Source organism: Dipteris shenzhenensis, chromosome 14 (genome assembly GCF_047967505.1).
Source record: "Dipteris shenzhenensis isolate YYH24624 ecotype China chromosome 14, Dip_SZ_1.0, whole genome shotgun sequence".
Lineage (NCBI taxonomy): Eukaryota > Viridiplantae > Streptophyta > Polypodiopsida > Gleicheniales > Dipteridaceae > Dipteris > Dipteris shenzhenensis.
The window spans coordinates 22,897,881-22,909,557 of NC_141609.1; the positions used below are offsets into that span (position 1 = coordinate 22,897,881).

General features: G+C 44.2%; 1 protein-coding gene across 1 annotated transcript; it reads right to left on the reverse strand.

The window, feature by feature from the left end:
- Positions 1–814: 814 nt before the first annotated feature.
- LOC147894344 (G-type lectin S-receptor-like serine/threonine-protein kinase At1g34300) lies at positions 815–3,970 on the reverse strand. The gene has a single exon (XM_087385429.1). It carries the CDS (start codon positions 3,923–3,925, stop codon positions 1,277–1,279), a length of 2,649 nt encoding a protein of 882 aa, XP_087241555.1. The 5' UTR covers positions 3,926–3,970; the 3' UTR covers positions 815–1,276.
- Positions 3,971–11,677: the final 7,707 nt, after the last annotated feature.

Sequence of the window (11,677 nt, forward strand, 5' to 3'; positions counted from 1 at the left end):
AAGGAGACTCCCGGGCCGGTCAGGAGAAGCGGAGACGCTTCCTCCGGGCTTGGGACACACAGGGCCTCTTCTTCGCGCAGACTACGCAGGGCCTTCGGTGGCATTACTCACCACCCCGATGGCTGTTCATTCATACTCGTCTTATCCCTCCGTGAGAGGATGGTTTATTTTGCTACCTGTTAGGGCTGCGTCCGATTTGTGAACGCAGCCGTCAGCTATAAGCTGACCTCTTGTATCTTGTTCTCGAAGTAATATAATTAGCACTGTTTTTTCGGCAAAAAAAATTCCCAACTTAACATCAGAGTTCAATTAAAGTTCAATTACACCTTCAAGAATAAAGCTTCAACAGAGCCTAAAAGTAGGGTCCAAATTCTTTCATTCCAAACTTGACGTCATAGACATAAACTGTGCATTCTTCACTTCATCTAAGTCCAATTACATCTTCAACAGTAAAGCTTCACCATTCATCCTTATCTTCCATCAGTGCCTAAAAGTAGGGTCCAAATACATGCAAGAAGATCAGTCCATTCTTTAGTATTAATAAATATGCACCTAGATAACCATGCTACTGTAACAGGCATGTGAGTTAACCTACTCTCTCACTGGCGCATAGGCCTATCCCTCTAAGCAGAGGTAAATGATCTATACTGAACTGAATCAAATGTGTAGCATGCATGTAACTACTGATCATGGTGCAAAATACCTCACTAGGTGCAATTGAGCCCCCCTGGTAGCGTATTTGTTCTGTTAATATGAAAAGAGTTTTGCAATTGTTGGTGAAGGGCTGGAGCCTTCGTATAGGGCAGGTCATCTTCTTTAATCTGGGGAGTATAGGGATACTCTTGCTGCTGTAAATCCTCACTGACTTATGGAGGCTTGAAGCTCTACTGTGGGGATGAACTGTTGATCGAAGTGCTGCTGACTGATCCTGGAAGAATGACGGGAATGACCTCCTTTTTGTAGCCTGGAAGGACTGGTCAATAGCTGCCATTTACATGGATGACTCCCAGGCCGAGGTGGAGCAGCAAGCCAAGACAGAAGCTGAGTAGAGAATAGCGTCGACCAAGGAGACGCTGCTCTCAAATCATCAGTCAAAGAGATTAAGCCTCCACCCGCCTCCACCCAAGACCAGATTATATCCATTGCCAGTCACAGCCTGGCTGAAAGGGTGGCATCAGTTCCTTTGTCCACCCATCATCACCATTCGAAGGTCATCTTTAGCAACCTCAAATGCTTCTAGCATGAATCGAAGAATATGATCAGCAATTGAGCTTCTTCATCGTCCAGAGATAACAGAGTACATCGTGCTAGAGGGCAGATGGCCTTCATCGATCGAGCTGGGGACACGCACGGAGCTGAAGGGCAGGCCGGAGGGAGCACTAGGGTAAGGGGGGTCTTCGACGGGGATGGTACCTTCGAGCATTTGGACAACGCGGGACATGGAGGGGCGAAGTGAGGGCTGGTAGTTCAGGCACCAGAGTCCGATTTTGAGGAGGTGGATCTGCTGGGGGGTTTCCTCAGGAGGAGAGGCGTTTGTGGGTGGCACTGGTGCAGCAGAGATGCGCTCAAAGGCCCACTCGCGCAGGTGCCAGCGATCGAATTCAGTGGAGATACCACGGGCAAGCTCGAGGAGGAGCATTCCAAAGCTATAGACATCGGCCTTAGTGGTGATCTCGTCGCTACTGAGCCACTCGGGGGCAAGGTAACCGCGGGTGCCTCTCACGGTGGACATGGTGAGGTGCTCATCCCGGTGATGGAAGAGACGAGCGAAGCCAAAATCCGTCACCTTGGGGAAGAAATTTTCATCGAGAAGAATGTTCTGCGGTTTGATATCACTGTGGAGGATGCACTGATGGCAATCGTGATGGAGGTAGGATATGCCACGGGCAGTGCCGAGAGCTATTTGGAAGCGGGTCGCCCAAGTAAGTGGCGGCGTCCCGGTAAGATCCGCCACTGGGAGGAGGTTCTTTCCTGAGGCGTCGGAAGAGATGCTGGTGGAAGTGGCGGAAGAGGTGGCGGCGGAGGTGGCGGAGCTGCCCTTCTGAAAAATATATTTATCAAGAGACCCCTTTTCAAGATACTCCAAAACAAGCATCCTCCGCCCGCCGCCGGCACAGAATCCGATGAGCCTGACCAGATTTATGTGGTGGATCTTCCCAAGAGTGCCCACTTCTGCCCTGAACTGCCGCTCCCCTTCGGCCGCTGCCGCCTCCTCATCGCCTCGTCCTCCCTTGAGCACCTTCACAGCCACCAGCATCAGCTCCGCCGCCGGCCCTCCACCGCCCTTCTTCCCCTTCAGCCACCCCTTGTAAACCTTCCCGAAGCCGCCCTCCCCGAGGACCTCACTGAAATTCCTAGTAGCTGCCACAATCTCCTCATAAGTAAACCTCACTGGCCCTCCGCCGCTCAATTCCGCCTCCTCCTCTGCCATGCCCCCTCCTCCTCCTCCCCCCCAAAACCTTCCCATCCCCACTGCGCCCCCTGCCCCGCTCCTCCTCCTCCTCCTCCACGTGGCAACCCCCACCGCCAGCCCCACCACCACCACCGCAGCCGCTGCGGCCGCGCCGACTCCCTCTGCCACCCCATTCTTCCCGCCGCCCCCTCCGCCTCCCCCAACCCCCACCTCACTCAACACCTTCACAAACAAATCGTTGATGTCCGTGTGATACCCCCCCAACAAATACCCCGTTACGTTGTTGCCCTTCAAATAGCACTTCCCTGATCCATCCTTCATGTATGACGCAGCCATGCATTGACAGTACTGCATGCACAGTTTGCTGCATGTGACCTCGTCCGTCGTGGGCACGTTGGCGGGAAACAGGTCGTTCTGTTGGTAATCGCTGTTGGCCACCTGCACCATCGTTGGGTTGTAGCTGCTAGAATTTGCTCCGCAGCTGAAATTGAAACTCACATCGCTGGCACACCCTTGTGAAAGATCATTGGCATCTATGGCATGGTAGCCGGGAGGACAGCTGCAATTTAAACTCTCACCGGATGCCTCACATATTCCGAACGCACCGCAGGGGCTTCCAATTTGGCACGGGTCTGTAATGGCCTTCCATATCTCCTGCCAGGAGCTGGAATTCCACCCATAGATGCGTAGATTGCCATCATAGTCGAGCGTAAACCTTTTCAGTGAATAATCCGCTGAATAGTTGAGGTTGCTGAATAGAACACCGCTGGATTGCTCAATCTGAAAATCCCCAGTGCTGTTCAATTGTCCAAACCAGAAAGTGTATTCGTTCTGGTATCGAACCATTTCTTCAGCAAGATACAAGTTTTGATATTGATCCGTTTCGAGACGAAATCTACTTGGAGCATAAGAAGTTGAGTTCTCCCTCGCCTGCAACCACTTCTCCCTCGACGTAGTCATCGGATAAGATTGGCGTGATAAAGATGGAATTGCCGGGACCTCCTCACGCGGCAAAACAATAGTGTCAGTGATAAACTGAAAGCTCTGCCAGACCGTAGTGTTGCTGGAATCGGTGAGCACTAGATTTCCTGTGTCTAGCAACTCCGCGTAGGAAACACTCTGCTTGCTAGTATTACTGCTCCAAACCACAGACCTTCCAGAACTCAAAAGCTCAATGTTTCCTGCTTCTGTGAAATTCAAGCTCGCACCTACGTCTACCAGTGGATTCTCCCCAAAACTCGCCCACCAGAGCGCTGTTCTGTTTGGATCTGTTGAGTACCAGATGGACAACAAGAACTGATTTGCAACGACTTCTGCGAAGCCGAAAGTGAAGTTTCCATTGGAGGATGACCAGTACTGATTACTGTGGTGGGGGGAAAAGGAGGAACCGGGTTGAAAAAGAGCAGAATGAGAGGTTACGAGACATGCGAAGGCGAAGGCGAGAAGGAAGAAGCGAGCAGGGATGTGGTGAGGCAAAGCCATGGGGGCTGGAAGAAATGGTTGATGAGGCATTGCAAAGAGGTGAAGGAAGAAGAAGTTCCTAAGAGGTGAGGAATTTTTTTGTGAAGCACGCGTGTTTCATGTGGTATTGCAAAGATTCCTTTTCGCTACCACTAAAGATTCAAATATGTGTATGAAATGGTTGACTTCCTTTACAGCTCCACATGAGGTTGTGGACAAAACTGACTCCTCTGAAAACGTCATCCTTTTCACATGGACAACACGGTTCACATGCACCGCCCCAGCAGAATATATGTCTCGCATACCCGGGCCACCCATAGAGTCCCCTCCGCGGCCCAAAACAATATAGCGCAAAGCGTGCCTACTCGCTATAGAGTACCTGCGCCTACTCCGTATAGAGTACTTGCGCCGCCTGGTTTCAGAGGAATCTAATCGCATTTCATCGACATTACTTGCCACGTCAACGTAACTAGCTAGTACGTGAACCACCCCACCCGCCCGCCACCTTGCTATTTATTTTATCCTCCGTGCCCGGGCGGGTGGTCTCAACCCGGCCTTATAGGCTACCTCTACACTACTCGAAGGATCATTTCTTATTAAATCTACCATATATAAGAGTGCACAAGTGCGCTTTGGGCACTCCCTCCTACTATCATATAGTGGTAAATTATTAAATCTACCATATATAAGAGTGCACAAGTGCGCTTTGGGCACTCCCTCCTACTATAATATAGTGGTAAACATTGAGAAATCATTTCTCTATATACAAGATTGCACAACTCCAAGTGCGAGTGTCTCCAAGGATGGTATAGTCATAAAGCATGCGCTTAACGGAAAGCAAACGAGTTTTTAAAAGAACATTGGAATATTAAAAGTCAATTTTTGTACGATGATCTTCATTTGAAACACACAACTTAGTTATTTCTTTTTGAACAAGTGAAAATTCGCAATCCTCCAGTGTAATACCTTCTGCTTCTACATGCAAGAAAGAAAGCAAACGAGAGTGTTGGAATATTAAAAGTCAGTTTTTGTAGGATGATCTTCATGAATGACAATTTGAAACACACAGCTTAGTTATGTCCATTTGAACACTTGATAATTCGCAAAGGAGTTTCAATCCTCTACTGTAGCACTGCCTTTAAGGAGGCAATGCTAATTAATTCACATTCTCTCTCTCTCTCTCTCTCTCTCTCTCTCTCTCTCTCTCTACACGTGTCATTTCATAAAGCTCGGTTTTAAAAACACGAGGAAGTGGCACGATCAAAGTGAAGGTTTTGGAGAGCTAGGAATCAAATATTTGTCACTCGCCGGCATCCCCGTCGCAACCTTGCATCTTCACTTAGCCTCCCTTGAATCCCTCCTCTAGATTCCATCTTCTCCCTGCTCACAGCTTGGATTAGGCCTCTAGTGCTTGGAACACAACAATCTATCAAATTTAAGAGAGAAAGGGATTTTAATAACCTACAAGGTAGCTAACCACTTTGTCAAGCATTTCAGAGCCATTGTAGGCTAGGAAGCAAGCATCGTTTCAAGTTTCGAGAGAAATTCCTAGGACCTACTCTCAAGTTTGAGCAAGTTTGCAAAATAATTTCATTCCTTTGGAATGAGCAAAGATTGGCAAACCTTTCTCCTTTATAGAGTTATTCGTAACTTGGAACCTGACACGTCTCCAAATCCAAAGGGTCTCTTAGTAGAGTTTTTTCTTTTCTTATGGGAGTTAATTAAGGGTGTGTGACCCGACATGATGTAGCTTATTCTCAAGGGTTTCATTCATGTAGAAAATCTAGGTGCAAAGGGAGAGAGATGCAAATGGTGGTGGAAGACTTAATGTGAAATGCTCATCCTAGGAAACAAGAGTGAGAGATACGAGCAAGACCAAGAGTCAATCTATCCAACTCCACATCTTTGGATTTCATTTTCCACAACACGCTCTCCAATTGTGTGTGTACATATACAAGTATTTGGATTGGGGTCCTCATCCCCAAATCCACACACTCACACGTCATTGGCTTCTCACATGTTTATCCAAAATACCACTCACTCATGCACTTCTCCTACTTCAATACACAGAGATATAATAACAATTTAAAGGTAGTGAATATTGGCCTTGTTAATAGGATTTTGTATTGGATTGGAGGCCAATCTTATTTTTCAATGTGTCCTACAAAATATAATAGCTATTGCATTGGATCTTGAGATCCTTAGAGCCTTGGCTCTCAAGATACTTAAAGCCCTTGCTAGATTTGGTTAGCAAGGAGTAGAAGTAGAAAATGATTTGTACACAAAATTTACATTTTAAAACTATACTCAATAATAAAATTTTATGATCTTTAGATGAGCATGTAATTCTCTAGAGTTGGTATTTTCCCAATTCTTGATTGTGTGAGAGCTTACTATAGCATCCAAAAGGCTTTATAGGGTTGTAGTCTCAAATTGGAGGCTGAACTTAATTCAAAATGTGTCCTGTAAAATAATAGGTCGTAGTGTCGCATTGGAGGCCAATCTTAGTTCTCAATGTGTCCTATAATAATAGGTTATACTGGAAGCGGGTTTTATTCAATATGTCCTATAAAATAATATCTAAAGCTTTGGCTCTCAAGATCCTTCGTGCCCTTGCTAGATTTGTCTAGCCAAGAGTGGATTTGTACACAAAATGGACATCTTGAAAATACACTCAATGTTAGTATTTATGATCTTTAGAAAACCTTTAAGATCTCAAGAGCTTTGTATGATAGAGCTGACTCTTCTACTCTTAAGGATTGGGTGTATACAAGAAAGCCCTTGTAAGTTCTTTTGTAATGCTACTAAATTTAATAGAGAAAGGGATTTGAGTCTAGGGTCAGGAAGGTGTGTGATGGTCTTTTCCATGCATCCCTCAATTGACCAATGAACCCTATGCTCGAATGAAAATAGTGTTAGTGCTTAGATGGAAGATGCCCTCCCTTGCACTCTGGTGTTTTCCATACATGGAGTCTACATACTTGGGTGCAGAAGTTAGACGTCAAGGAACTATTGTGGGGGTTTGTGCTGCCTGGGCGAAACCATATGAAGATGAGAGGAAAAGCAAGTACAAATGTGTGCAATAATTGTGACAACACCAAGTTACACAACAAGTCACAACCAATACTTGTATTGAGGAAAAGGCATCATTCTGTTACAAACAGGTGTAGCTGCAATATTGATTTTACAACAACCAAGTGTGTGTGGCTCACAATCTGTTGCCTTGGCTCAAAGCACAAGACCCTTTGAGAACAACAACAAGACTCTCTCCGCTCAGAAAATTGAGTTACAATAGTAGAAGCTAGAGAAAAAGAGTGAACCTGTTCTAATTCAGACTCGGCATTCCTAAATTCTACTTGGGATCTCCTATGGACCGCTGATATTAAATCGTCCCCCTGCATTGCCTTTTGGTGCTTACACTAGCTATTCAGGAACTTACCGCTTGAGTACCCGGAGGGTGGGACTTGGGTGTCTGGTCAAATGGAACTTGGGTTAGTGCGAGTCATCCATGTCCACATAGATGTGGACAAGGTCATGCGCTAGCGCAAATGAGCCAATCTTCAAAACTTGGAGGCCAAACTATCCCCGAGTGCCATTGAGGTGTTCATGAAGTATTGTGGCGTTTAGGAGCTAGCCTTTGGTGTTAGAGGGACATGGGTGGCGGACAAGATGGAAGGCCTACAGAGGCTCTAGGCACTTGACCCGAAATATGGCAACACATAAATCTGAATTGGATCCTCAATTCCTTGTATCATTGTAAGTGGCCAAGGATAGAGGACATTGATGCCCATTGGGACCTATTCCCAATGCAGAAGCCATTCTTCTTTCTATTGCCCAACCACTTTCACCACATCTGAATCTTTAATCCCCAAGTGCAAAAACTTATACTTGTATCTCATATGCTATACTTGAGTCTTGGTGCACTTGGTGATCACACTTCTAAAGGATTATGTTAAGTGTTGGTTAACACAGTTACTCGAGTCAGGTCACAGGGACTTGGGTTGGACCAGATCGGATTGAGACCACATAGGTGGGGTGAATTGGGGTTTGGCCAGCACCAATAGCCAAGCCATGCATTTCCAAGTTACCAAGAAAGGCAAAAGGCTAGGAAAGCTGTTCAATGGGTTAAGAGTTAGAAAGGTGGCATAGCTTGGCTACCTAAGTACAAGTCTAGATTGTTAATATACAAAAATTGAATGTAGATTGTAATGGGATATTCCTTGTGCGATTCCTAGTCTTTGTTGGCATAGGCTAGCAAGATTGAGTCAGGTTTCATAGAGTCTTGTGCCTCAAGCCGAGGCAAGTGAGAGTGAGAGTCATTAGAGCGTTTGAGGACTAGTTATGTAACTATGGCCATTTGTAGTTCAACATACCTATCAATTGATACAAGTGTGGTACATTGTTGGGTTAGTACTTCTTATATTTTGTGCTTTACCTGTATTGCACTTGAGTGTCTATTCACCTATCTGCATACATTTTACCACATAGCACACACTCTGATTATTAGTTTTTTTTGTATCCTACGTGACATAGGAAAGCCTGGCAAAACAACTAGGGATTACAAGATAGATAATCTTACATGGTTATAGTGGCCACAATCAAATTTCTCTTGCACCCAAGGATTATTCAAACTTCTTTTATTAATGAATGGGATGATTATGCCAAAAAGGTTAAGCCATTTGGGCTCAGAAATGCACCTTCTACCTTTCAAAGGTTCATGGTGGAAACGTTCAAGGTCTATTTGATAGAGTTTATTGCTATTTGTTTGGATGACTTTTGTTTACTTGGCTATCTTGGTGCATCTGACTTATCTTGGAAAAGTCTTTAAGAGATCCGCAAACAACAAGCATTTCTTTAAATACTACCAAAGTGCTTTTTCTATCTGAGTTGGCATTTTTCTTGGTCACGTCATCTCTCAAGACAGAATCAGGACTAAGCCAGGAAAAATCATGGAACCTGAGACTCTAACTTAGTTAAGATCTTTAGTGGTGGGTATTTATCAACTTTTATAGAAGGTTTATCAAATATTTTGCCAAGAAGGACATTGATTTTCAATGGACTACTAAATTATTTGTTGCACATATGAAACAACCATTCTTAGACAAGTGAGGTGGGATGTTATTTTTCAAGCACATGTGGATTCTTTTGGGTATGCTATAGGTAATTATAGCCCAACCAAATGGGAATTTGGATTATCCAGTGTATTATGCAAGCCGATTGATGACTCAACTCAAGTGCAATTACAACTCAACACTATTGAGTGTGAAGCTCTTGGCATGGTATATAGTGTGTAGGCCATTAAATTAGTTTGTTTTCTATGTTGATCATCAAGCTTTGCTTTACCTCATTAACAATGATCCAAGGAAGATTAGTAAGATGGATGCTATCGCAACACGAATTCAATTTCAAAATTATTCATAAACTAGGAAAATCTCATGTAGGAGCTGACTGTTTATCTTGATTGCCAACCTCATATGACAGTAAAGTTTTCAATACTGAGTTGCAAGATGCTTATCTATTTGCTATTGAAGTTACAAAAACTGGTTCTAATGAGGTGCTATATGATTTATCCAAAGGAACTTTTCTCGATCACATGCCAAAGGATAAGCATAGGGAATTGGCCTTGAAGGCCTAGAAGTATAGCTTAATTGGTGGAAAATTGTATCACCAAGGTGATGATGGCTTCTGCCACCACATGAGCAGATTGATGTACTCAATGAGGTACATATTGGTCTTGTAGGAAGTCACTTTGGTGGCAAGCTTATTGCTCAGAAGGTTTACAAGCTAGGGTGCCGAAGAGGACTCTCTTTATGCATGCACATGCTCGAAGTGTTGAGTGTGATGTTTGCAAACAAATAGGAAGACTACTTTTCCTAGACGACATGCCATTTTTTGCAAATGAGTCAACCATGGGAAGAATTCCAATGTTGATGTCTCAATTACATGGGGTGCATTTAAGAATTCAACCCAATATACACAAAATAAATATATTCTAGTAGCCATAGATTATGCTAACAAGTGGGCCAAGGATAAAGCCTTAAGGAACAACTCAGCTTGGACTATCGTTACGTTTATTTTGGAAAATATAATTTGCAGACGACTGCCTTATAGAATTTGTCAATGGCTAGGGAACTCATTTTGAGAATGAAGTATTTGAGCTATTGACCAAGGAATTTATGGTCATACACCTAGTAGAAACTACTTACTATTTGTGGTGTAATAGATAGGCCAAGCGGACCAACAAACCTCTCAATTTGGTGCTCATAAGGACTATCAATATGCATTGTCAAGATCGGGATTCAAAGCTTCCTACCGCATTATGGGATTACCAGAGAAAACTTATAAGGTCACTATAAATTTATCTCCATTTCAGATGGATTTCGAATTCGTTTTTCCCTATCAAACTCATATATTTGATTTTGCAAGTTGCAGCTCTTTTCTTCTAGGAGAACCAAAACGACTGCAGTAGCTAGACGAGTTGGATGAGTTGCACATTTGAGGTGTGTGGTCGTACCAAGTGCTACAAAGGAGGAGAAAATCTCGGCATGATGGGCATATTGTTCAAAAGAACCTTAAGAAGGGAATGCTGGTACTTATGTACAATGCAAATTTAGGGCTACTAAAAGATAATCTCAAACTTGAATGGAATGGACCATTATACATGCTAATTGATGTGCATAGTAATGGTCGCATAACTACCGAGTTGATGGATGGAAGCTGAGTTAAGCCAAACTGAGTTGCCACAATGAGTTTAGGGATAGTGAGTAGTTCAAAGGTGCTTAGATAGATGCCATGCGATTTATTTATCTTTCCTTCAGTAAGGATAATCATGGTATCAGTAGTGAGTTGTTTCATAGGGGATGCATGCAGGGGATGCATGCGACAACTCAAGCATTTAGTGCACAATTTCTTGTGAGCACGATTGGACAACACGAGAAACATTATTGGTCTCTTGGCACAAATGGTGATACTGCCCCAAGTGGAGGGAGGACTTGACATCATTGACTCAAACATGCAAAGCAGAGCCCTTTTGGGCAAGTTAGTAGTGCAATGTCTCACTCTAAACTCGAGACTCTGGAATCACAAACTGCCAAATTTTAGTTCATTCCTAAAAGATGTTTCTCCATCAGTAAGAATTTCCAAAGGACAACCAAAGCATGAACAAATTTGATCAAAGAGAAATTTTGCAACTGTGCTTGCCTTGCTATTGACTGTGGTCTTGGCCTCTTCTCATCGAGTTTGCTTGATCTAGGGCCATTTGCCCCATGGATTGGGCGATGACCATGAGGGTGGCTGTCGTGCGTGGAGAGCTGTGCCTGTGCGAGAGTTGCTGAGAGTTGTGAGGCGTGTTCTTGCCTCCTTTGGAGAATTGTATGTGCCACCAGTGGGAGCTATGCCATTGCTTCGAATAAGTTCTTCTCCATTTGGTTAGCACGAGAGAGCTGTTCTGTTGTCATGTGGCTATAGCCACTTGGTGCCCGATAATGTGGCAGGCTACAAAATTGTAGGGCCTTTATGATGCTTGCCCATGGAGTTCATCTCGAAGGTTTGGACCCTTGTTTTTTTAAAAACTCTTCCAAGTAATTGTGCCACTAAAAAATCTTGCAGCACCTCTTGAGCAACTTGTTCATGCAAGCATTTGTGTCTTGGATCCTTTAGCATTCCAATGACATCGCATGGCTTCAATAAACTTTGTAGAAGGTAAGAAGTCTGAACGTCATCTGTGTGCATTGCACCCTTCACATCCTCCATGAAGTTCCTAAAGAGGGCCACACTCATTATCTCTTTGTAGCTCATTCAGTC

Bases quoted from the DNA above. Each gene is read 5' to 3' on its own strand.
- LOC147894344 (XM_087385429.1), bottom strand. From the start codon at position 3,925: ATGCCTCATCAACCATTTCTTCCAGCCCCCATGGCTTTGCCTCACCAC.